The 26,788-nt window shown below is 39.8% G+C and overlaps 2 protein-coding genes across 2 annotated transcripts; both read right to left on the bottom strand.

Moving 5' to 3' along the window:
- Positions 1 to 5,991: 5,991 nt before the first annotated feature.
- On the bottom strand, positions 5,992 to 13,919 carry tbrg1 (transforming growth factor beta regulator 1). Its single transcript, XM_085379954.1, has 15 exons — positions 13,577 to 13,919; positions 13,297 to 13,434; positions 12,567 to 12,624; positions 12,378 to 12,460; positions 12,110 to 12,146; positions 11,692 to 11,754; positions 10,248 to 10,484; positions 9,163 to 9,233; positions 8,833 to 9,074; positions 8,605 to 8,741; positions 8,324 to 8,470; positions 8,091 to 8,188; positions 7,836 to 7,946; positions 6,562 to 6,704; positions 5,992 to 6,271 (listed from the first exon to the last, which is right to left on the bottom strand). Exons 2-15 carry the CDS (start codon positions 13,413 to 13,415, stop codon positions 6,183 to 6,185), a joined length of 1,635 nt encoding a protein of 544 aa, XP_085236080.1. The 5' UTR covers positions 13,416 to 13,434; positions 13,577 to 13,919; the 3' UTR covers positions 5,992 to 6,182.
- Positions 13,920 to 22,004: 8,085 nt separating this feature from the next.
- On the bottom strand, positions 22,005 to 26,786 carry mmp20a (matrix metallopeptidase 20a (enamelysin)). Its single transcript, XM_085379956.1, has 10 exons — positions 26,506 to 26,786; positions 25,674 to 25,924; positions 24,796 to 24,944; positions 24,586 to 24,711; positions 24,277 to 24,438; positions 24,039 to 24,156; positions 23,815 to 23,957; positions 23,449 to 23,605; positions 22,934 to 23,037; positions 22,005 to 22,472 (listed from the first exon to the last, which is right to left on the bottom strand). Exons 1-10 carry the CDS (start codon positions 26,614 to 26,616, stop codon positions 22,372 to 22,374), a joined length of 1,422 nt encoding a protein of 473 aa, XP_085236082.1. The 5' UTR covers positions 26,617 to 26,786; the 3' UTR covers positions 22,005 to 22,371.
- Between the last annotated feature and the right edge of the window lie 2 nt (positions 26,787 to 26,788).

Raw genomic sequence — 26,788 nt, forward strand, 5'->3', positions numbered from 1 at the left:
TACATTTTAATATTTAAAAGTACAAAGTCTAAAATGTAGACATGCTTATTAAGGAAAATACAACTGGAAGAGGGATGAGCAGACTTTTCCATTTTGCAGTGTATGCATATTTTGCCTCACCTCCAAATAAGAGCACACTGTGTTTATGCATTAGAGACTAACATCCTGGCTTTACAGATGATAGCAAACACAATTTTGCACTCTATTGCACATTCAATAAGCACGCATCTTGTCTTATACTGGCCAGGTAAAATAATAACTGAAATCACTAAAATACAACACCATGATCTAGATGTGTCTGCATGTGAAACCAACTCTACACTTGAAAAGTGTGGGGAAGAAGGTGTGCGCTATTTACTACAAGTACGACACACAGTTTGACTTGATTACTTTTAAGAAGCTCCTGCTCAAGCATTCAGTGGGTCATTGTTGTGGCCTGATATGCTGCCAGGACACGGTATGTCTCTGGCATGACTTTAACATCTAAGGAAATTTTTTCTTTGACAAAAAGCTAAACAGGGATTTTCCATTTTCCTCTGAACTCTGCTTTTGGTTACTGTTTGATGTGTTGACTTGTTCTTGTGATCTTAGCATGGCACTCTTTCAAAAACATTAAAAAATTTTAGTCTCACACTGTATTTTTTTTTTCACGATCCATCCCCAAGATGAGTAGGACGTAGCCTATAGACTGACTCTGTGTCCCAAATCCGAGGTTTATGATGCCCATCATCGGACGTTTCCCCAAAGAAACTGCTACCACTTAAGTATTCAGTATATTCAGGCAGCCTCTGTCACGTGCTCCAAAAAGGTCTTTGAGGTAGGACTGGCAGCGATATAGGTGTGAGTTAGCATTTCCACTAATTGCAAGTTTAGCAATTTGAATGAGAAACACATTGCAAAACACTTCAGAGCCTGGAAATCTCTGTGCATTTGTGCTAGTAATAAATAAATGTCACAGGGTGGACTCTGAATCCCTAAGCAATAGTCTCAGTTAGTGCTATCTGGATAATATATGTACCTTGACTGCATTTAACTTCCTTTTTACCGCTGTCCCATCATTAAGTGTCTCATCCCACTGGAATGTAAAGTAATGTTATTAGACGAACACTGCTATGTAACAGGTTTGTTTTGGCTAGCTTGGAGTCCAATTCAGATGTCCCCATGAAGAAAATAAAGTATGTGTGCATCTAGGAACGAAATGATTATATCTACTTCAAGGTTTTCTGGATAATTGCTTTTTTTTAATGTATAGTTTGCAGATAATTACTGCACTGTGTGAATGTAGAAAAGGATGGCAAATGTTTATTTTAACACACTGTGAATTGAAATTTACAAGACAAGTCATTTTGACTAAAAGTCTGCACAAATAAATGTCTGATGTGTTGCGTTCAAATCCAACACTTCTCCTGAAAACAAGAACAAAATACAGAAACATGTTTTGCTAAATGCGAGCATAAACTGGACGAAAAAACTTAGCTGTAATGTACCAGTTAAATACCTGGGCAATATGTATCCCATACATGGAAAAGCATAGCAACTACAGGGAGTGCAGAATTATCAGGCAAGTTGTATTTTTGAGGAATAATTTTATTATTGTACAACAACCATGTTCTCAGTGAACCCAAAAAACTCATTAATATCAAAGCTGAATGTTTTTGGAAGTAGTTTTTAGTTTGTTTTTAGTTTTAGCTATTTTAGGGGGATATCTGTGTGTGCAGGTGACTATTACTGTGCATAATTATTAGGCAACTTAACAAAAACAAATATATACCCATTTCAATTATTTATTTTTACCAGTGAAACCAATATAACATCTCCACATTCACAAATATACATTTCTGACATTCAAAAACAAAACAAAAACAAATCAGCGACCAATATAGCCACCTTTCTTTGCAAGGACACTCAAAAGCCTGCCATCCATGGATTCTGTCAGTGTTTTGATCTGTTCACCATCAACATTGCGTGCAGCAGCAACCACAGCCTCCCAGACACTGTTCAGAGAGGTGTACTGTTTTCCCTCCTTGTAAATCTCACATTTGATGATGGACCACAGGTTCTCAATGGGGTTCAGATCAGGTGAACAAGGTGGCCATGTCATTAGTTTTTCTTCTTTTATACCCTTTCTTGCCAGCCACGCTGTGGAGTACTTGGACGCGTGTGATGGAGCATTGTCCTGCATGAAAATCATGTTTTTCTTGAAGGATGCAGACTTCTTCCTGTACCACTGCTTGAAGAAGGTGTCTTCCAGAAACTGGCAGTAGGACTGGGAGTTGAGCTCGACTCCATCCTCAACCCGAAAAGGCCCCACAAGCTCATCTTTGATGATACCAGCCCAAACCAGTACTCCACCTCCACCTTGCTGGCGTCTGAGTCGGACTGGAGCTCTCTGCCCTTTACCAATCCAGCCACGGGCCCATCCATCTGGCCCATCAAGACTCACTCTCATTTCATCAGTCCATAAAACCTTAGAAAAACCAGTCTTGAGATATTTCTTGGCCCAGTCTTGACGTTTCAGCTTGTGTGTCTTGTTCAGTGGTGGTCGTCTTTCAGCCTTTCTTACCTTGGCCATGTCTCTGAGTATTGCACACCTTGTGCTTTTGGGCACTCCAGTGATGTTGCAGCTCTGAAATATGGCCAAACTGGTGGCAAGTGGCATCTTGGCAGCTGCACGCTTGACTTTTCTCAGTTCATGGGCAGTTATTTTGCGCCTTGGTTTTTCCACACGCTTCTTGCGACCCTGTTGACTATTTTGAATGAAACGCTTGATTGTTCGATGATCACGCTTCAGAAGCTTTGCAATTTTGAGACTGCTGCATCCCTCTGCAAGATATCTCACTGTTTTTGACTTTTCTGAGCCTGTCAAGTCCTTCTTTTGACCCATTTTGCCAAAGGAAAGGACGTTGCCTAATAATTATGCACACCTGATATAGGGTGTTGATGTCATTAGACCACACCCCTTCTCATTACAGAGATGCACATCACCTAATATGCTTAATTGGTAGTAGGCTTTCGAGCCTATACAGCTTGGAGTAAGACAACATGCATGAAGAGGATGATGTGGACAAAATACTCATTTGCCTAATAATTCTGCACTCCCTGTATTTTCACATGGTTTTCTGTGCAACTTGCAATTAGTAAGTAACGTTATAGCAATAAAACTGAAACAACTGCTGGAGCTCAGGCTTCAAAATAAAGCACAGCTATTTTTCACATACAGTAGAAAGCCAAGAGGTGTACTTTGAAGGAAGATTAACTTGACCTGAGCTGCAAGTCAGATTTTTCAATGTCACAAAACAGGCTCTTATATTTTGGCTTGATCACCATGGTAACTTGTGTTGCACAGTAAACAAAATCAGTAAATACTTAGTCGTGATTTGGTGCCAATTCTATTTTATACATTTGTATTGCGGCTGACAGAACAGACTATAAAGGTGACAGGTTTTAGTGATAACCACAGACAATATATAAAAAAGTTAATTCAATGTGGCCAAAGTCTGCATGGATTTCACATTATTATGGCAGACCTGTCAGTCCCGAAAGCACTGATGATCACATTGAAAAGCACCAAGTTCAAAGCTTTTCTTGATTTTCTCTAATAATGTGAACCTTTCACTTTAATACTTATTTACTTGTTGCTTTAATATATTATTATATGTCACCAGCACACACTCAATTCTTTTTTGAGGGGATAACGCTGGTGATTAAAGGTATAATTTCACTGTATTACAGTTTTTTACAGACGCTAGGACACATTTCTCAATACTTAGGTCACTTTTGCAAAACTCCTCACACAGTGAGCACAACAGAAGTCTATGTGGGCTAAACTGAGGATCAGTTATCATTGTTTTGGCACAAAATGCATTCAATGACTACATCTCTCAAATTTCATGAATTATCTTCTCACTCAGACACAACAACTGCCAAAAACCTTTGTACGTACAGGACATTTTGCATGTGCTTACATACTGTTTTCAAAACTGTTAAACTCATGGTCAAAACAATAACACAATGCAAAACTTAAAAAGACAGCAAAATCCAACAGCAATATTTTATTGAAACATATTTTAAATCTAAAAATGCAGTTTAACCAGCCACAGCTTATTCTCATTGTAGATGAACATCTACACAGTTGTTACTCCTTCAATTTTTCAACTCCTTCAATTCTGGCAGCCAGAAGATTCTGTCCTAGGTGTATTGCCCTAGATGACATAAGATGTGATGTGGATGACAACCTGTGGCCAAATGGAGAAGACCGAGTAGATTAGCATTACTATTGTATGTGTATCAGTGGATGGTGTGTATACAAATTCTTGTATTTTGGGATTACTTAGTGCAAAAAAGATAAAAATACATAAACAAATATTAACGAATTCTGCATGATGTCTGATTCATTCCAGTAACATATATTGAAATTATAAACAGAGATGTGTCCTTGTTTTACACAAGAAAATGCTGTGTAATGCTACATGTTGTTAGTGTTTTTTAGGTCATTGTTTTGTGGGTGACAAAGTGTGTTTGTCGGCTGTCAACCTTTGCTAGTGTTCTGGAAGAATGAGTTTATTTGAGACCTGAATGAAGTGTTTTGGTAGTTGTAGTGCATTTTGAATGTGAAATGAACTGCTTTGCCAAGGTGAGGGTCAGTTAGGAGAATTGTGTGAAGAGTTTTGCAAAAGTGACCTAAGTATTGAGACATGTGTCCTAGCGTCTGTAAAAAACTGTAAAACAAAATTTCAGTGTATTTTTCAATTACAACAAAGTATATTTACCTACAAATAAATAAAGTCATAAAGTAACACATAAATAAAGGTATGCACACTACCTATAAAGGGGGGTTCTGGAAAAAAAAAGAAGAGAAAACAAAAAAATAATTACATTGTGAGTAATTTTCAGTATTGTGCATTTTCATGGTAATTTTACAGAAAAACAGGTCTCATGTAAATATTCTGTATTTTTCAGGATGCAGGCTACATCACGGAAAATAAAACATCTTTATCTAATAATCATTATGCTGATGTGTATGATGTATTCATCTGTCCTTTTATTTTACCAATAGTAATGGTATAATAAAATATTCTCTCTTACCAACTTACAAGAAAAAATAAATGTCTTCAAAATTTGCAGTTCTATGAAACCTTGTAATGTTGGAGCCAACTCTCATTTTTCCCTTCACAATGACATTTCAAACATAACTTTGAAAAGGAAAAAAAACACAGTGTCCTTTCCTGTAAAATATCTGGAATTTAGGTCCATGATATAACCTGCACCACAAAAAGTACAGTGTGTTTACAACGTAAGACGGTGAATTATTGCAAAACTAACAAGAAATTACACACTAATTAAACTACTTATGCAGTACTTCAATATTTACTGTATAATTTGTGTTGCTGTTCCTGTAAAACACCTGAAGTTATGCAATACTTAAAATTACTCATGTACTCATGTATTACCAAAAATTACTTTTATTACTTAAATTTACTTATGTAAAAACCTGACTTGTTCCCACCTTACCTAACTTTACACTTTAACGTTGTAAATATAATGACATTGTAAGATCAAATAAAATACTTTGAAATTCTATTTAATTACTGGGGACTTGTGACTCATGTTGTAGTGTGCCTAATTATAAAATGTTACTTTTTTATTTGGGGGCTCAAGAGTTGGCAGTTCGTCTTGTAGGAAGGTTGCCGGTTCGAGCCCCGGCTCGGACAGTCTCGGTCATTGTGTCCTTGGGCAAGACACTTCACCCGTTGCCTACTGGTGGTGGTCAGAGGGCCTGGTGGCGCCAGTGTTCGGCAGCCTCGCCTCTATCAGTGCACCCCAGGGCAGCTGTGGCTACAATGTAGCTTGCCATCACCAGTGTGTGAATGTGTGTGTGAATGGGTGAATGACTGAATGTAGTGTAAAGCGCTTTGGGGTCCTTAGGGACTAAGTAAAGCGCTACAAACACAGGCCATTTACCATTTGGCAAAACACAATCAATCAATTGAATCAACATGAAAACACCGACTTTTATTGAAGTTTAAAGAGAGCCTAACTAACAAAAAGCCACGTTGGAAAGAAAGCCCAGGCCCCCTGGTGGAGGGAAAAAAAATATGCTCCATCTTGTAATTTACAAGGAATATTTACAACAACTAAGCTCAGGTATGGCCTTGATTTCAGAGGTGCTCCGGCACAGAGCATCAGGAGCTGAAATATGAGGTCGAAGCCTTCATGGTGGGGGAGGTGAGGTGATGCTGATGAGATAAACTAGGAGACTGTGGTGTCTGTCCTGAGGGAAGATGGAGATAGAGAAGTCATCGTCATTGTCACGCTGAGTAATCATCATGTCAGCGCTGGCAAAACAAACAAAACTGCTTTAAAATCCAAGGTGTAACATCTGTGATGAATAACAAACACACTCCAGCAGAGCAAAGTACAGCTGAGTCATCTGCTTTGTTCAGACAGCAGCTGTTGACACAGTTTTTGATTTGTGTCCCAACCAATGACGACCCCCCCCCCAACCAACCTGTGACTCACTGTACAGTAAACCCATCTGTCACTTTAATGGAAAGTACATGCCTGTGATATGCTCTGTCTTGATGTTCTCAAAGCCGTGGTGCCTCTGGAACGCTTCAAAGTTGATTGAGGCATCATCCTCTGATAGGCTGTGAGGGACCTGGCCATCGCCGGGGCGACACACCTCAAAACGGATCCATCTGTAGCTAAATAAACAATTTTAAAAAACAAAAACAAAACATAAATACTATAAAGACATTTTTAAGATGTCTATAATGCAAGTGAGCTAAACCTAGAAAAGCTGAATATATCAAGCTGAGAATCCATTGTTAGGGAGCAGATATCAGTGTTGGGAAGGTTACTTTTAAAATGTATTCCATTACAGAATACAGAATACATGCCCCAAAATGTATTCTGTAACGTATTCCGTTACGTTACTCAATGACAGTAACGTATTCTGAATACTTTGGATTACTTAATATATTATCAGGCTTTTTACAACAACGTGAATGTACTATTGCTGTGTGATTTATTACTATTACTGAAGGTCCGCGACTCCGAACTGTAGTAAAGGGACCTCTGACTAATACGGCGGGGTCCCTGTCGGCTCGTAGCCGAAAACTAGCTTTACTTTGTTGTGTGGGTCAACTTTGCTAGCAGAGACAGAGAGAGGCGTTGAAAGGCTGCTCCAACGGAACTTATTGTTTTCGGAGGAAAACACGAACACGGTGTACAGTCGAGTCTTAATAGCTTACTTACAACTGGGCTCGTCAGGCACTCTTCTTGGCTGCAGTGGTTATTATTATATTTACATGCTTCCAGCTCCCGTTTTTCCTCGACGACAACTCGTACCTTTCCACTCCCCTTTTTCTCCCTCCTCGCGCTCACAGACCCATAAGGTGTATGGCAGTCCATTCTCCCTGCAGCACGGACTACACTGCCCATGATGCTACATTCTTTAGAGCTATGCTTGTAGCATTCTGCCTGTTAGCTTAGCACAACAACAACAACAACGAAAAGGCGCTCTCTCACCCAGGAAACACACAGTCACAGAGAGAGAGAGCGTCGCCCTGTAACCATGGCAACCGTAACGCTGCCGCCTGGAACAACAGAACGTAGCTGTCAAACAAAACCCAAACAGTCCTGACCCGCGACAATATGAAACAGGGAAGTACCGCAGTGTAATCCATTTATTTCAACAAAGTAACTGTATTCTGAATACCACCTTTTTAAACGGTAACTGTAACGGAATACAGTTACTCATATTTTGTATTTTAAATACGTAACGGCGGTACATGTATTCCGTTACTCCCCAACACTGGCAGATATGCACTTACTTGCTACACTTGCGAGCTCCGGGACAACTCTGGATGAGATTCTGGATGGTGGGATGAGAGAAGCCAAAGAAGTCTGCTCCTGATGGAACAATCGACACCATGGACTTGGAACTAAGAAGAATGTGCAGAAGGATTTATTTTAACTGAAGGTGACCAAAACTAATTCAAGTTGTACAAGCAGGTTAAGTGACTGGAAGACAAAAGCTTTGTCATGTTTGCTCATTTGTTCAGAATGTGGCGGTGAAGTTGTGCTACCTCACAGACGCGATGGCCTTCAGTAGATTGGCATGGCACGTCAGGGCGGAGGAGGCCACGATCGCATTCTGAGGGTCCTCTTCAGGCACGATCTCAAACTGGAGATGGAGGGTGTTTGGAAAAAATAATTGTTTAAAGTAACAAATCTTAATCTTAGTGTCGTGTGTTCACCTAAAAGTAAACCGAATTTATATAAACATGTATCAAAACTTGCATGTGAGATGAGAACTGACCTGTGGGCCTGTTCCCCCGTCCTTGATTTGGCAGGTGTAGAGGCACTGCTGCTCGGGGTTTTTCATGCTGGCAAAGATGCGCGTGCTGCAGAAGCCCACTGGGTAGATGGCACACTCGTCATGAAACAGCATTCTGTCTGTGATGATCTGGAGAGCAGACAAGAAGGATTCAGTCATCAGTATTTTGAGAGGCTTGACTGTGTCCTCTAAAGCTCACTTTATGCTAAAGATTGGAACTTTAAAACCTCAGCTCAGAGGTTTACTGTCACTGAGACACTGACCTCGCCCAGACTGTAGACTGTCAAACCTCCCAGTACTATGGGAAAGACAGGACGGCCAGAAGAGTCAAGAGGGATGGGTTGCACCACCTTCCGTGAGCCATCTGCGAGTTTTCTCTTCTTGGACATCTTCTTTGGAACTAAAAGCCCAATTTCAACACAATTTAGTTGTATACAGCAACACAAGGATGTCATTTTCTGTCTTAATAAATATTTGATCGTAACACTCACGTTCATCCTTTCCATTCTCCCTCCCCCGCTCCTTCCTTTCCTTTTTGGGTTTTTTAAGTGCTCCTTCTTCGCCTGTTGGCACTGTTGATGACACACTGTGAGTAGTGGACAGACCTGAAGCCCCAGAAGGACCTGAGGACAATGCCACTGGTGGTAAAGGTAGATGAGCGCTTGAGCTGGGTGTGGGCAGTAGCTCCCCCTCTGACAGAGACTGGTATTGCAACAAGGATTTTAGTAAGAACCTGAAAATAAAAAAATGAATGAATACCATGTGCCATTAGAGCAAAAGCACATCATTCCGCATGTCACACAGCAGTCACCTGTACTCACCTCCGCTCCTCCTTTGCTCTCAGAAACTTTTCTTCTATGTGAGCAACTTCATCACAGAGAGCTGCATTTTCCTGTTGGCAAAATTACACCTCGGTGTGGTCAGATTGGATAACATACTTTTCATGTCCTAGTCTACACTTAGACACTTTTGGGGTATCTAATAAATTTGGACCCCCTTTATCTTTCAGAGCAGCATTAATTCTCCATAACAGAATCAACAAGGTACAGGAAACATTAGAGATTTTGGTTCATATTGATAAGACAGCATTACACAGTTATCCATGACGTGAATATCCTGTTCTACCACACTGAGGACTGAGGTGACTGAGAAGGTCATCGTCTCATGACTCACCATCATGTTCAAGAAACCAGTTTGAGACAATCTATGCTTTCTTTTGACATGAAACACCATATTGCTGGAAGAAGCCATCAGAAGATGGACACACTGATCACGAGCGCCCAAAAGTGTGCCAGAAAAAAGCCCTCATCCCACATACCGCACACCTCTTACACCACCAGAAGCCCGAACTGTTGAGACAAGGCAGGATGGATCCATGATTTCATGTCGTTTATGTGAAATTCTGACCGTACCATCCATAGAAAGACATCAAGACTCATCAGACTACGCAATGTTTTTCCAAACTGTAGTGCCAATTTGTTTTTCTTATTCACAGTAGAGGAATGCTCTTCTGGAGACCTTGGTTGTAACAAGGAATGCAGATTTCTTTTTTTTGTTCTAACTGAGTTAGTGCCTTCCTTTCTGCTTGAAGCAGTTTGCGCATTCTCCTCTGACCTCAACAAAGCACTTTCATGTTGAGAACTGCTGCTCATTGGACATTTTACTTTTTTGCACCATTCTTTGTAAAACTCAGCAGTTTCTAAAAGACTCCAACACCAACAACTAAATCAGATTCAATTAAAAATGGATGTCTCGATCATATCTACATGCCTAAATGCACTCAGTTGTTGCCATGTGATTGGCTGATTTGCATTATTAGGTAATCAGGTGTACCTACTAAAGTGGCTGGTGAGTTTATATGCATGATGTAAGACTGTTTATTTTTATGGAAACATCATTTACTTACAAATATCATGGCACGAGCAGCTTTGCGCAGCCGGAGGTACTTGAGCCTATATTTTTCATTCTGGTTCTTTCGTGGACCCCTCTTCCCCTTGGCCTTATGCTCAGAGGAGGTAGTGGGAGATGGGAAGGTGGGTGCTGAGACTCCTGACCCAGAACCAGAGATGGTATTCTGCTGCGGCGAACTGAGGAAAGACTGGGCGGTGAAAGCCTGCAGGGCCTGTTGCCGCTCCTCATCAGTCTGCAAGGGGTCAGAGATGTAGGGGAGACAAAGACAGAGGATTGTTCATTTGTAGCACGAGTTCCTGAGTGTTAAGTCTAATTGTTGAATGTTTGTCATTATGCTTCTTAAATTTGTAAGATCTTAGTTCAATCTATAGGGTCAAGACATTCCTTTGTCCCTGACCACCTCTCCAGCCACTCTATGCTGGGGGAGAATTTTTACACATCCCTTGTGAAGATTGTTTGATGTTTGGTAAGCTTCCTGCCCTTTGTATGGCTTCACTGTGTTATGCATGGTGAACCATACATTGGGTGTGGGGGGGTTACTCTCTATATGACCAGGATGTTGTTAGAAACAGCAGGAGGAAACACACACACACACACACACACACACACACACACACACACACTCACTCACTCAAACACACACACACACACACACACACACACACACACACACACACACACACACACACACACACACACACACACACACATTCTCACATGCATACAGATGTTTACACATACACACACATAGTGCCTTGTCTTAGAACCATTTGGGGGGTTTTATGGTGCGCGTTGCTTTGCTGTGATGTGTATTGTGTGAACTGTTTTCCCAATAAAAGGCAGCAAGCGGAGGCCGTCGTTGGGGTCATTGTGGTAGGATTCAGAGTGCTTTCTGAGACACCGGCTGGGGCCTCCCTTGCTAGCAAATCAAAGATGTTCATCTTGTTTTGGTCGTTAACGAGAAAAAGTTTCTGAACCAGCGGGGCTTGTGGAAACACAGAGCCAACACTGAGCCTAATGCTTGTGCTTTCCTCAGAATGGTGAAATGTACACAAAAAACAAAACAAAACACAGATGCAGCTTCCACTAAAAGTGCTTTTTGACAAATAACAAAAGTTCAACCAAACAAAAGATGCACAAGAAATTAAAACAAAACTGAACTCCCTGTCTCAGCTTATTTCACTCAGACACAGGCTTAATGCAAAAATGCTAGTTGTAATAATGTGAACTTTTAATTCTGTATATATGATTTTTTTCAATTACTTAGAACAGTTTTGTGTATCCCTCTACACTTCTGGGTCCGGCTCTTTTGTGAAAAGAAAGGCTTCCATATTTATCCATAACCAACAGCAGGGCATACAAAGCAATGCAAATTTGCAGCACCTTATAATATATTTAGGTTTGGTATAACAGTGCCATTAGTATCTCAGATGACTCACCAGCAGAGCAAAGACTCCGTTTCTGTTTTCAATCCTCTTGAATCTCCTGCTGCCTTTTTGTGTCTGAAACATAATGCGAGACTGAGGCCAAATGCACGGGGCAGGAAAGGCTGGGTTTGATTCACACAAGCTGGGGGTCAATTTAGATGAATTCAATCATTATAAGATCACAGTTTAAAGGCCCGCACATCAGAGCGCACAGAGAACTGTCTGTTCCGATTACAGCCCAGAAATGTCTGCCTCGTTAAAAAAATGATGCAAAACAAATAAAAGTCAAAGAAGCGGGATGGGAAAACAAAGGATGCTGACAGAAATGCAAATGGTGTTTGCACCAAATCCACTCAACAGGTGATGGTGTAATTTACTGCACTCAACAGCAGAGGCTGCTGTGAGGCTGAGTCTCAAACATTTCCCTTACCTCGCGGTACATGACGGCTTCCAAGCTTGATTTTGCACTGCCAAGGAGAGAACAACGAGATGAGCAAAGTCTAAAGGATCATAGTGAATTACAGAAAACCATATCTCCCTCCTCCCTTGTACCCACTGAAAGACAGCAATCTTGCACACTCTTGGTTTTCATGAATTTGTTCTGATGCTGTCCAACTAAAGCTCATGAAAACTTATGAAACTTGACTTTCAGATATGCTCTAATAACCTAGACAGTTAAAGTGAAGAGAACACTGTACTTGGATTGAACAAGTCCCCTGTCGATGATTCTCTGTTTAATTTCCTTTATGTGCATGGGACCTCCCGCTTCCTCCAAAACAATCTATGTAAGAGAAAGAAAGAAGAAAAAAAACTTGCTACAAAACCAAACGCAAAAGACCCTCACTGCTGTGAATGTTACTGAAATGTCACAAATATATGGCCCATACCTGCGCAGCATCGAGCCACGTCAGGTTCGGTTTCTCTGCTATTTCGCTGGGTGGTTCACTGCAAACAGGAAATAAAACATCAGTGTCCTCTGGTGTAAGTTATCTCCTTGATTTATTTGTACTTTAAAATTTTGGCATAATTTCCTGCAAGCACACCCACTTTATCTGGATACATGTTCATATTGCTTATGCAGAGGAATGACAAAAGGAAAAGTCTATTGCCCTTTAACCTTACAGTGCTGGGAAGTGATGACTTCTTAGAAGCATTTCAATAAATTCCCATAATAGTACATTTCTATGCTGACGGTGCCTCCGCTCATAGGACTCATGGGGTCACTGAGTATAATGATTATTATTATGTGAATCACATCAACTATGGTGTATGGACGAACACTAAAGGATGAAATATATTTTAGAAACATGACACACTAAAGCTGTTCTGGCAGTATATGATGCCATAAGACCTTACTAAGACACATTTTCTCTTTCCTTGAATTTGTCAGTGATCTGAGGATTCTTCTGCTCTTAGCTGTACCCTAACTGAACATGGTGGTAAATAGACTGGTTTCGTATATAGAGGGTTTCTACTCTGCTTGAGTATTCAAAACACTTGAAATTCTATAATCTATGTCAATACTAGCATTATATTTCTTAATCCAAAATAAATGAAGTTACAGTAGACAGTAACGTTTTAAAATGACGTATTATAAATCTGATTATTTTGAATCACCTCTCTAGAGTTTCAGTGGTGCCAGACAGAGTTGCAATGCTGTCCAGAGCAGGAAACAGAGAGTAGTTCCCCTGTCCATCAGCCTCCATCTCAGATTCAAACGTGTTGAGGGATTCCATGGAGGGCAGGTATGAGCATCTGCGAAGAAACGTCAATGAGAAAATATCTAGCTGCGTTTCAGTCTACAGGCGTGCCTCACTGCAGACCTTAAGCAAGGCAAACACTGACTTCTGCACAATAACATCAGGTACAGTAAGGACCAGCTACAAGCAAAACCTACCCAAATGAAACTGCAGCAAACACTTATTTGACTTCGTGCTCCTCACTATTAGTTTCCGTGTCAACCGGAACCTTCGTCCGTCCTCATTGCATTGTTTACAGTCAGAGCGGCTAAATGCTAACATCAACTAGCTAGGAGTCATTGGCTAGGAGCAGTTTCCGTGTTTAAATCCAGACTTGAAAGAATACATATTTCACTAGTGTGGTCCAACTCGTGAACATATTTGACGTTGGGTTAAAAAAAAAAGCGAATATCTATCACAGTTTTACTGTAGCATAGTAAAGGTATATGAGAATCAAGAAGTCTTGTATCGGAACCAAAGACGGATGAGCACTTTACCGGATATCCGGTGTACATGTACGGCTCGTCAAAATAAAATCCGAAAGTTACACTTAGAAAAAAAACCCTTTTCCATTATTTTATTTACATTTTTACTTATCTGTTACTACTGTACTGCACCTCTTAAGTGTTTCACAGTATGAGTGAGGATATTCTGCTTTTAATCTTTTTTTAAGGAAAATACTAATAAAATAAAAAAATAAAATAAAATAAATGTTTATTAAGCAATTTTGATAGGAAATTGCTTAATTTTAGAAATTTTTTTGCTCTTTTTTGCTGTTTAGTTGTTTTCTTTTAGAATCATTCATCTTAGCAGTAGGATTTACATGAAAAGAGAAACAAATTAAGTTTGAGTGAAAATGTACATTTTTTGCACTCTCTGGTCGACTGACTCAGTGAATCAAATGACTCAAAAAACTCGATTCACTTTGGTGAGTGTCCCAAGAAGACAGCTGTGGCCAGCCCAAATGACTACAGGCCTGTTGCACTTACGCCTGTAGTGATGAAGTGCTTTGAGAGACTGGTCTGTCAGCACATCAGGGCCGGTCTGCCTCCCACTCTGGACCCCCACCAATTTGCCTACAGGACAAATCGTTCCACCGAGGACGCTATCACCATAGCGCTCCACACTGCGCTGAGTCACCTGGAGCACCGAGGAAGCTATGTGAGAATGCTCTTTCTGGACTTCAGCTCAGCATTCAATCATATCATCCCGGAGATCCTGGTCCAGAAACTGTCTCACCTGGGACTCTCCACCCCCATCTGCCTCTGGATCAAGGACTTCCTGACAAATAGACCACAGTCTGTCAGACTCGGCCCCCACCGGTCCAGCACCATCACACTCAGCACCGGGTCTCCACAAGGATGTGTTTTGAGTCCCCTCCTGTTTACGCTCTACACATCCGACTGCTCCCCTACCCATCTCTCAAACACCATCATAAAGTTCGCGGATGACACCACAGTGGTTGGACTCATCTCAAGGGGGGATGAGTCGGACTACAGAGATGAGGTCAACAGACTGACTGAGTGGTGTTCAGTTAACAACCTCCAACTGAACACCACGAAAACTAAAGAACTTATCTTGGACTTCAGGAAGGGCAGAGCAGACCCGGCCCCACTTTACATTCACGGGAGCTGTGTGGAGAGGGTACACTCCATGAGGTTTCTGGGCGTGCAGATATCTGATGACCTCTCCTGGACTGCAAATACTACAGCGGTGGTTAAAAAGGCCCAGCAGCGTCTCCACTTTCTGAGAGTGCTCAGGAAGAACAACCTGGAGGAGAGGCTGCTGGTGACATTTTACAGAGCCACCATAGAGAGCATCCTAACGTACGGCATAACAACATGGTATGCAGGGTGCTCAGCTGCAGACAGGAAAGTACTGCAGAGGGTCATCAACACAGCCCAGAAGATCACTGGCTGCTCTCTGCCCAGCCTGGAGGTCACTGCAAACTCTCGGTACCTCAGCAGAGCTGGCAATATCATCAAGGACTACTCTCACCCCAGCAACCAACTGTTTGAACTATTACCGTCAGGCCGACGGTACAGGTCACATAAAACCAAGACAAACAGATTCAGGGATAGCTTCTTTCCCAGAGCTACCAACATAGTAAATAAGCACAAAAACAATTGAACCTATTCCATACCGTCACTGTCATTATATTATGCTGCTATTCATACTGTCATTATATTAATGCTGCTATCCTGTATATATTGTACATACTATTGTTTGAGTACTTACGATTGTTTTTTTTTGTACTTTTTATATTTTACATTTATATTTATTATTGAAACTTGCACCAAGGGAGTGGCACTCCAATTTCGTTGTACTCTGTACAATGACAATAAAGGCTATTCTATTCTATTCTATGCTATTCTATTCTATTCATTGAAACTCGATTCAATAAAAAGAATCAAATTTTAAAAAAGAATGTTGTTGTTACGTTATGTTATGACATCATCATGTCATAACATGCCTTTGATCTGTGAATCCTTAAATCCGGGTAAGAAGCCCAAACTGTCAGTCCGTTTACTTGTAACACTCGAGATTGCAGCATTCAAAGGTACGCCTGAGAAAAATTTTAAAATAATTGAATCTTTAAGACAGTCACTTCATCAACACTCTGACATGTCTCAGAGTAAACACGGCAAAAGCCAACAAGCTTACGCTGGCTTTACTACAATGGACCACCAAAATCCAGAGCCAAATTCTGATGAAACACATTTCCAGCTTCCACTCAAGAGGAAGCGAGGCCCGGATTATGTTGCACAGAATTGCAGAAGTGACGACAGCTGCTCTCCACCAAGGAAAAAAAGACGAATCTGTGAAGAAAAAAAACTGTGTTGAAAAGACAATACAGTCAGATTTCCAAAGGCAGCAAAAACAACTCTGAGAGCTACTCTCCAGAGAGAAAGAGGATGAGAATAGAGATAGAGAAGAAAGAAACAGCAGTGAGTCCGAGCATCCAAGAAAGTTCTTCGTCCAGCATGGTCCAATTCCAAGTTCAGGAAACAAACGCACTTGTCCAGCTTCCACTCAAGACAATGCAAGGCCCGGATTATGCTGCACAAAATTGCAGGACAAGTGCTGACAGCTGCTCACCACCAAGGAAAGAAAGACTTATCTGTGAAGAAAAAAATGTGTTGAAAAGACGATACAGTCAGATTTCAAAAGGCAGCAAAAAGAACTCTGAGAGCTACTCTCCAGAGAGAAAGAGGATGAGAGTAGACACTGAGAAAAAAGAAACAGCAGTGACTCGGAGCATCCAAAAAAGTTCTTCTTCAAGGACTATCCAACTCCAAGTTCAGAAAAAGAACAATATGAACTTGAGTGATACCAAAAACTCTCAAAACACACCAAAAGACAACAAGAGGCCAGAACAAGCAGCAGTGACACAGAACATCCAAAAAAGTTTTTTGTCAAGGTCTATCCAAGACCAAGTTGAGAAAATGGATGTTACGACCTCGAGCAATACCAAAAGCTCTGAAATCACACTGAAATACAACAAGAGGCCAGGACAAGCACCAGTGACACAGAGCAGCCAAAAAAGTTATGCGCCAAGGACTATTCAACACCTAGTTGAGAAAATGGACGTTACGACCTCGAGTGATACCAAAACCTTCGAAAACACTCCAAAATACAACAAGAGGCCAGGACAAGCACCAGTGACACAGAGCAGCCAAAAAAGTTGGACGCCAAGCACTATCCGACTGCTAGTTAAGAAAATGAACAATATGACCTTGAGTGAAACCTCTGAAAACACACCAAACACACCAAAAGACAACAAGAGGCCAGAAGCAGTAGTGACACAGGGCGTCCAAAAAAGTCCCTGAGCCAGGACTATCCAACTCCCAGGTCACAAACGATACGGCCTTCGGCTAAGGGAAAAAAAAAAAAAAAAAAACATCTCTTACTGTTCTGTTTATTTCTTTAAATGAACACTTGTACTTTTTTGTCATAGAAGAATAAGAATATTAATATGAATATGAACACCAAGGCGTTTCCAGGCCAGCCAAGAGATATAATCTCTCCAGCCTGACTTGGGTCCACCCGGGGCCAAATGCCTGGTGGCACCCTTGCCTCCATGGGCACCTTAACTCATCACTTTTGACGCAGAGAATGTATTTTATTGACTAATATTAGTAGGCTGAAGCCTTTTACTTCTACTTACTTCTGATTGGCTTGTACTATATATTAATATGCTTTTTTAAGGATCAAGACATGGGTGTGTTTTTCCAGCTTCATTAACAGTTGTTTTTTCAGAGATAAGATGTCCTCACATCTTCAGCAGTAACGTTAATCCATATTGCATGTTTTGTATGATAAATTTTACCCATACCCTGCAGAATGAGAGACAGAGCAGCCGGGCTATGTAAAAAGTGTAAGGGGGCGTGTTCACGGTCACGTCCAGTGGGTGTGTGGGCAGAGACGCTCCGCCACGAGTTACTACTGAGCAGACTCTGGCTCCAAAAGTGGAACATGGCAGCTCCCACAAGCGGGATATTTTGGCTTCATTTTTGCACAATGGGAGGAAGTGCTGTCGTGTCGTTCATCTTTTATACAGTAATTGGTTAAGACCAATCAGCAATCTTCTCCTTAAGAAATTTCAAAAATATACAAAACAATATATATAACTTCATAAGTCGACAAAAATAAAATCCAGAAAAATCATGTAGCTTTTCAGATTCACGATTCTTTCGGTTGCATCATAAAGATGTTTCAAGTTCAAGTTTATACACTTAACCTTAAGTTGAGGTCTTTCATGTCTCTTTAACAAAAAACAGAAACAAAATCCCTATTCAGAAATCTCTCTTCTATATGATGGTTTGTGTGTGTAAACGTGTATGCGTGTCTGTGTGTCCACACACAGCAAGCATTTGTTTGGCCTGCTGATATGGCGCCTCGAGCAAAAATCCTGGCCACGCCCCATCCCTTAAGATCCCGCTCCAAAGTCCTATTAACCTACAGATTTAGAAAGAAGACGCTGCATTGTTAACTCTGAGGGAGATGGAGAGTTAACAATGCAGCAATTCTTTCTGGCTTCTGTGCTTTTTTTTTTTTAATGTAGTGTTTTAGGTCAAATGTGAGGCATTTAATATATGCTGATTTAAAACTACTACGCCGCTGCAAATAGTTACAAAATAGTTGTCAGGTGTGGAAATGGCCGTAGTACCTTTTCAAAATATATCCTGCTCCTTTTTTTCCCAGCATGTCAAGGAAGTAGATGAGAAAAAACTTTACCACTATGAAATATAATTAGTGGATTTTTTTGGGGGGCAGCAGCTTATTGTGATTAAAAAGTCAGAGGTGAGTGCTTTTTGACATAGATTACCAAGAAGGCTGTAACAATGATACACCTCATGTCTGACAAGGAAACATCTTGCTGTAACTCAAATTTATAGTAATTTGAATGGCATGACCTTCTATGTTAAGGTACTGTGTTTAGAGATGGCTACCATACTTGAACTCCTTACAAGATTCCGCTCCAGCAGCTGTTTTAGATTGAGATGTGCACAAACAGTATTTCTCTCTGCGTTTTCAGATAATGTCTTTACCCATTCTTCATGATGGCTTGTGTGGTTGAGACTTATTTGATGTTTGCGTGATTGTTTTTATGTGCTGAAAATGAATCACCAATTACAAGGACATCTTGCATGTTTAAATATTCCTGACTGTTGGAGATTAGAACATCTAACATGATCAGCATTTCCTGTCCAAATTACACCAGCACTACCACCTGTTTTTTATCAAAACGTAATTGCAATAAAATGGTCAACATTCTCTTAAATCTGTTTAGAAGCAGTTCTAATCTTTTTTTAAATAGTTTTTCTCTTTAAGACAACCAAATATTTTCTACAAAATAAAGGGTACATACACCAAGGATATCTAACCAAAGTGAAATATAGATAGGCCTATATTTTTTTCTTAGACGTGCCTGATTCAGTGGAAGTGAATGAAATTTCCCTTGTGGTGCGTCTGCATAATTTATAGATCGTACTGTAAATTGAACAACTTTTTGACAATTATCAGAGGACAAACTGAGAGTGGGGATTTGCTGTTGTGCATAAATGAAATCAACGGTACACACTTCCACTGCACTGGAGTGTCAGAAATTTTAGTAACAGATATTTTGACTTTTGGCAGTAAAGCTAAAACTCAGAGGAGAATTTTTGGTAACTAACCATTTGAAGGTCTCCTACTCTTGTGAGTTGTATCATTTGTACTGGATCACCTCATAGGCCTGTTCTTGCTCTGTGGCTCAACCATAACACATGAAACACTAAACTATAAAATCCTTAATTTATCCATATCCATGTTCAAAACGGTGACTCAGGCTTCTTCCGTTATTGGAGCTCGTCTTATGTGGCTTTACAAACTGTGTGGTCTTATTTCCGAAATTGCAGCATCTGAGCAAAGCATGTGAGCGTTTCACAACGTAACAGTTCAGACACGATCGAGAAAAAACACAGCAGCTTAAATTGTTTCCCAATGTTTTGCTGTGTCACTGCATGTTGATATATGCAACTCATATCAGTCCTGCTAGTTGCATGTTGTCATACCTAAAGAGGGCAGAGAAACTGTAGAAATTGTAGAATTGTACATCCTGTTTTTGCCTTATAGAATAGAATAAATAGAATAGCCCTTTATTCTCATTGTACACGTACAATGAAATTGTGCTTTTTTTTCTTTTTTGTTAAGAATAAAATATGTGAAATATATATGTTTTAATCAATCACTGTACCAGTTTCCTATTTACCCTAGCAAAATATAAAGAAAAGAGTGGGGACTCAAGACTGTTACAATACTATATGTATCACATATTCTGAAACTTAGCGTCCTCTCCTGTTGTCAGAAGTTGTGTGAGCCTCCAGGTCCTATGAAAGGGTGTGTGTCACCAAAGATAATCCCATAAACCAGGGGATCATTTGGCATCAACACCCTTATAACCCACTAACACCATAACAAAGATACATTCCCAAATGAATTCCTAACATCCGCCCTTGAAGACGATTGCATGTTTGCTGTAACATTGTTTACCTGTTTCAAATTCAGTGGGGACATTTCTAGTTTGGGCAGCTCCTGTTTGTTTTCAAGTGTGCCACATCAATAAGAGTGATGTGAAGTAGAAGTTTACTTAGTGACTCTGAAGTCACTGTATTATCATTACAACGGCTTTGTCAGTTTTGCCAGTCCATGTCATATTTCTGTACAATATAAAATTCTAAGTAACTGAAATATTGATTAATGAGTGAAGATGTGAGATGAAAAAGGTGATGCGTCACATTTAAGACATCACAACAATGAGCTGAGACAATTTACACAGGAAGAAATGGAAGATGATTTTTTTTATATGATTACTATAATGTTGTCACAGTCCTCCTGTGTTTCTCCACCGTCTCTCTTTCTGTGCCTACAACAGCCCAGCGGAGTTCAGAGACAGTGTTTGTTACTTGGTGGAGTTTCTGCTGGGGAGACTCAGAGGATCGGGGACCTGGATTCACAGAACCTTCCTTCTATTGGATTTTGTACATATTGGGACTTTCGAACTGAGCACTTCAAAAAGACCATATAGCACTATCTGCACCAACACTGTAAATAAACTCACTGAACTTTCCTTCCCGAGTCCTCCGTTTGAGTCCGGCCAGACTGATCATGACAGATTTATTTTATAATAAATAAAACCCATTTTTACATCACATTACTTTGCTAATGTTTTTGCCTTCAAGGATAATCTTCAGGCACTATAGTAAACACTCCATGAGACAGGGATAAACAGCCCAGCAGTACTATTCAAAAACAGAGACATCTTCTTTTCTGTCTGCTATCCATTATCCTCTTAAAAGGGCAGCCGCGACAGTCTGAGGTGCATATTGTTCTGATAAAACATCAATAAGAACGCACAGTAAAAAAGGAAAAGCTACCACAGTGGAGAAAAAAGAGGAGTTGAGCGGCCCCTCTGATAACACAGCGGGAGGAGCTGTTATGATCCGTTTTATCTTCCTGCTAAAAAAGGTTGTTTAGATCATGTTTTTGTGCTGATGTTGTCATTTTGAGAGAGACGCTTAAATAGTTTTATCCCAAATTTCCTCATTATTTTGTCTATTTTTTGGGAGGGGGTATAGGTACAGTGTGCTAAAGCTGCTGCAGGCGGGAGCATCCAATTAAATGAGGCTTATGTTTCCAAAACCATCGAATTAAAGCATAAACCACTCTATCAAGAAAAAATAATGCATTTGCCAACATTTTTGTGTTTTTATATTGAACATTCAATCAACATTTTTGTGTTTTTATATTGAACATTCAATCAATATTTTTGTGTTTTAATTAATACAATTATGTTTAATGTAGCGTGAGCGTCACTAGTGTGCATTGAGAGGCTGTCATTTGCAACAAATCTTAAGAGCAATTTAGAACAAAAGCCTTTCCCCTGCACTTTTTGGGGTATTTGCATATTGTTTTTGCTAATAAGAATATGTAAGATTCCAGCATTGCAAAGATAGTCGTGGGGCACTTCACAAATATTCTGTTTTATTGAGGTGAGTTTAATAACAAACATCCTGTTGAGTTCACTGGTAAGCTTTTTAGAGGTTTCCTGAAGGTGTAATTTAACTGGATGTACATTTTGAAAGAAGATTTGAGTACATGGGTTTGAATACGTGTAGAGTACTGACAAAAATGTACACCTTACATTTGACTCTCACAGTATAAGTACTTAGTATATTCATGCACAGATTAAGAAGTATTACTACCAATGTACAACAGCAACGAATGAGACACAGGATTAGTATAATCAGAGATAGGGTTAGTATAATTCACATACAAGTACACATATGCTTAAAAAATGTAGCACAACTACTATACCGCTACATGGTTATCTTAGCTTAACATGTTCAGAGGGTTTTTTGTAATTTTATAACTGAGGAATTCTCGCTGTCTTTCTCACGTCTGTTTCAATTCAGCATCCCAGCCAAGACTTTCCTGGAATTACATTCACCACTTGTTTTTGTCTGAAGTCATACTGGTAGGATTTTGTTCCACAGAGGAGAAAGATGCTACCTGTGAAAAGAAAATCATACAAAAACAGTGAGTGGATGTATCTCAGCTCACACTATGATTTCCCCCCCTCTAAAGCATACAGAGCTTTGGTGCCAAAATCCACCCACATGTTAAGTGAGAATGAAACAGTAAGTAAAACAGAGCGTGAGACATGGCTCCTGTAGATCCTTTAAGTGTGAGTGAGTGGAGTGTGATTGCCTGGCATGTGCACAGCCATGTTTGCCTCTGAATAGTATTCTATTTCTACTTGTCAAATTTATATCGTTCCTGAAACTAGATGGTGTTTCAAAGTGTGTTTGGTGTGGTAAACTCCACCCGTCTACTACCTAAACCTAAACTCGGTTTTAAAAAAATGAAAAAAGAAATTACAACTTCTATTTCAGTTGTACTCTATTTGCAACTGGCTGCTAAGGTCCACATTTTGAACTTCCTGAGTCTTTTTTTCCTTTTTATTTTTTTACCTTGTAACTTAAATGCAGCATCAACCCTTCTGGGGACTCCAGACCAATCGTTTCGGATGAGTCTGGGGAAGCCAGGGTCCATTCTCCTATTGTGCTCATCATACCTGATCATTCAAATATATAAAGTTGAAATATATGAAAAACATTAGTACATTTTTTAGTGTGGCAATGTCAAAGACATTTAAAGCAAAAACATCATTTACTTAATGCCAGAATTAACCGTTGATTATTATATGCTGATTATATTTGTTGCTTCTTTTTGCTTATATTTTAGTAAACTGAATGTAGTTCAATTTAGACTAGACAGAAGCTTAGTGATTTAAGCTAGTGTGTGATATTTACAGACCAAACAACTTATCGATTAATGGCAGAAATAACAATGAGGTTGGGGTCAGTTTAGCTCCAGCTATAATCAGCCATATACAGGTCAGGTTGTCCTGTGACTTTCATCATGTTAAAGTATAAATCAGAACAGAGAACAATTCTAACTGTAAAGCGGCACTTTAAAAAGTTACCTGTAATAAAACTCTCCTACGAAGAACATTGTTTTCCCGTATTCGCTGACATGCACAGCAGCATCAACCCGCCTGACTCTGGAAGAGAAGCCGTACTCGTAAATGGAGCCAGCGCGACTTTTCATCTTAAGCTGTTCAACCACCCAGTACTTATGACCTGGAAAAACACAGCCATGTCACTGGATTTGGGGACACTATGAAAAACAGCAACGTACCACAATCCCTGCCAAACTCAATGAGCCTCTTGCATGAACTGCAACACTTATGTTGCACAAGGCTGTAATTTGCGTGTTCTGCTACTGGAAATCAAGCCTTGTCATGCTGACAACGTCTAAGTGATGCTTTGCAGGCTGCCCATTACTGTACCGGTGAATATGTACGCCACGCCTTTGGCTGGGATGTCATAAGCGGCATCAATCTGAGAACTGATGCTCGGTAAATATGTGGTAATGTGGCCTTGTGTTAAACGATTCCAATAAGTTGTCCTTGTTGTTCTCATCCACATGTGTCTGCAATGAAACAAGAAAAGTGAGTTGCTGTTGAGAGGTTATTTAAGATGTTGTGCACCTTTAAGTGGCAATACATTGTACCTGTTTTTAAAGAAACAAATCTCATTTTCAATCAGTGTTACTGCATCAAAAAGTTGGGGAAATGTTGGGTCACATTTTTTTGAAGCCACCTGGGTTTCCATCTTTTTGTTGGGCCTACCTGTGAAATAGTCACATAGAAAACATTGTATATAATATATAATACGCTCTGAGAATTTTATTTCAGTGTTTAACGATTTATGAATTCAATATTTCAAATGTTTTATGTTTTGTTCTTTACCATACAGAGTTTGGATACCCCTCACATCATCGTTAGAGAGCGAGTACTTGGCATTGCTCTGATGTCTGTAATTGGGGTACATGATAGCAGAGGGGTCTCTAGAGTGAGTCAAACCAAGTGAGTGGCCAAGTTCATGAGCTGCAACACTCAACAGGCTGTAACCTGAAACACAGTTGCAAATAGTTGTTATTATTTCATTACAAACTGCTGGAATGCTTCTGTCTGGCTCAGAATATGTATTTAATTCCCAATTTTTGCCTAGTGTCATCTTTGGGCTTTCAAACTGCATTCATGTTTTGACTGACAAACCTTGAGTCCCTGCCGTCCATGTTTCATCCTCATCAAAGTGCACATCTCCACCCATCCCCATTCCTGGCATGAAGGCATGAGCCAACACGCCCCCAGGTCCATCGAAGGGAAAGAAATCTCCATGAGCTACAGGAAAACACAGGATCTGATTTTTATTAATCATAATTAAAAGTCACGATTAAAAGTCCTTAGACACGTTTTCACAGTTACTTCTGCGAGAAAAAGAGAAGACAATATCAGCTTTTCGATGGTTGATTTTGATGAACTTCAGCGGGGTTGCATCGCTCCACATCTTCAAGGCTGAACGAACAGACTTTTCCACATCCTCTTTCTTCATGTCTGGAGTGTATCTGGCAATCCTGCATGCCAGCAATTGAGAAAAACATGAGGCATCAGGAACAACATGTTTCAACATATGTTGCTACAAATACTAGCATATCCTCTGGTGGTCAAAAGAAATTTTAAGCAATTTATGAGATTATTTTCTAATTGCAAAAGTGGAATATAAACTCTACAGTATAATATTGTTAATCGTTGCTATTATAGCATTATTTAGCGTTCCTACTATATTTCATGCTATTGCCATCAACAGTTTATTTGCTTTAGATTTATATCTATAAAAAGAAGATTCCTCGTGCTATTCAGGGCCTTCGATCTGCATATTCAAACCTTCATATCCAGAATTCACATTCTTATTCATTCTTATTACATACATATCAATTTTACCTCTTATTACACCACACAGTTGCTGGAATTATGCTGTAAACCACATCATACATTCACAACAAGGAAGTCTAAACCCAGCAAAATGAAAAATAACCAATAAGAAAACTTCATGTTCCAATGAGTCTTTGCAGTACAGAACTATTCATTCAAACTCCCTTTCTATACATGCTTCAACAAACGAAATGTGGAAGTCAAGTAACTAATAAACTTAACTTAAAATAATAGTACAATATTGTAAGATTGTACACTACACTTGTTAATATTTTCTCTCAGAGTTTTTAATCTTTTACGCCATTTGACTACATTCACAAATAACGGCAGATTGCTGTGAAATCTGGGAAACATGGAAAATGCAATCTCACGTGTATGTGATGATGTGGTTCTTCCATTTAGGCCTATTAGGGTAAAAGGCGAAGTTGTCCACATCCGGAACTCCACACCTTGCTTCCTTCATCACATTCAGGGTGTGAGGGTCCATATTTCCTGTTTCCTTCAGACCAAAGAAGTTTTGCATTTCTTGGATCTTCTCCTCCATGGTGGATGCAGACCTCACACTTCTTACTGGAGGCCTGTGGTCTCCCAGATTCAGACTGTAAAACCTCTTGAGGTAATCCTGTTGAGATGAAGAGTTGAGATCTGGACGCTTAGGACGAGGTGTGTAAAATGTAAAGCTGGATTTTATTAATAATTTTTTACATGTAATCTAAAACATATTTAATTATTTCTCTTCCTTAAACACCTAATAAAATATGTTAAATATGTCAGTCTAGCAAAGATGAGGAAGATTCCCTCCTGCTTATTATTGTAACAGCTGAAAAGAGAGAGCAAGCGAGTTTAAAAAGGAAAAGAAACTGTATCACAGATGTTGGTTCAATTCAGTTTTTTTTCAGATGCTTACACATAAACTTCAAAACAAGTGAAAGGAAAAAAAATGCAGGACGCTTCAAATAGAAATTTTGTGAATGTATCATATGTTTAATAGCAAGAAAACACACACACTGAACTGTAGCACTACTAGTTTAAATAAACGAAATACACTCATAATTCTACCATTTTAATTGAAGCCATTGCAGTCTTCACAGTCTTACATTAAAGGTTCTACAAACATTATCTCCAACATTTCTAACTGAAACAACAATTCTAATTTATATGGTTTTTACACAAAGTTCGTAAGCCTTTCATCCATTCACAAACCTCAGCCAGCTCCACATCCTCAAGCCTCTGCTGATCTTTGTCAATGGGTAGAGTCCACAAGATTTCCACCAACATCAGAGAGCCCAAAACGGGTATCCACAACAAATCCATGTTTTAAATGCACATTTCAACCACGCTTCACATTTTTTATATGGGAGTATTCCTGAGCTTGTTTTGCAATCACATGGCCCCAAAGTGCTCCATGATGGCTGTTAAAGCTGGGTATATTTGCCCCGAGAGGTTTTGTGGTTATAACCTCACAATGAAATGTCTACATATGTCT

The sequence above is a fragment of the Rhamphochromis longiceps genome, linkage group LG14 (assembly GCF_057381845.1).
Source record: "Rhamphochromis longiceps isolate RC_006_pf linkage group LG14, R_longiceps_female_GT1.1, whole genome shotgun sequence".
Taxonomy (NCBI): domain Eukaryota; kingdom Metazoa; phylum Chordata; class Actinopteri; order Cichliformes; family Cichlidae; genus Rhamphochromis; species Rhamphochromis longiceps.

Bases quoted from the DNA above. Each gene is read 5' to 3' on its own strand.
- tbrg1 (XM_085379954.1), bottom strand. From the start codon at position 13,415: ATGGAATCCCTCAACACGTTTGAATCTGAGATGGAGGCTGATGGACAG. The intron at 12,147-12,377 runs GTACAGTGTTCT...TCTCCTTGGCAG, and splicing joins AGGGGACTTGTTCAATCCAA to TGCAAAATCAAGCTTGGAAG. The intron at 7,947-8,090 runs GTAGCACAACTT...CATTCTTCTTAG, and splicing joins AAGGCCATCGCGTCTGTGAG to TTCCAAGTCCATGGTGTCGA.
- mmp20a (XM_085379956.1), bottom strand. From the start codon at position 26,616: ATGGATTTGTTGTGGATACCCGTTTTGGGCTCTCTGATGTTGGTGGAA. The intron at 23,958-24,038 runs GTACAATGTATT...GTTTCATTGCAG, and splicing joins ATTTGTTTCTTTAAAAACAG to ACACATGTGGATGAGAACAA. The intron at 23,606-23,814 runs GTACAGTAATGG...GTGTTTTTCCAG, and splicing joins CGTGGCGTACATATTCACCG to GTCATAAGTACTGGGTGGTT.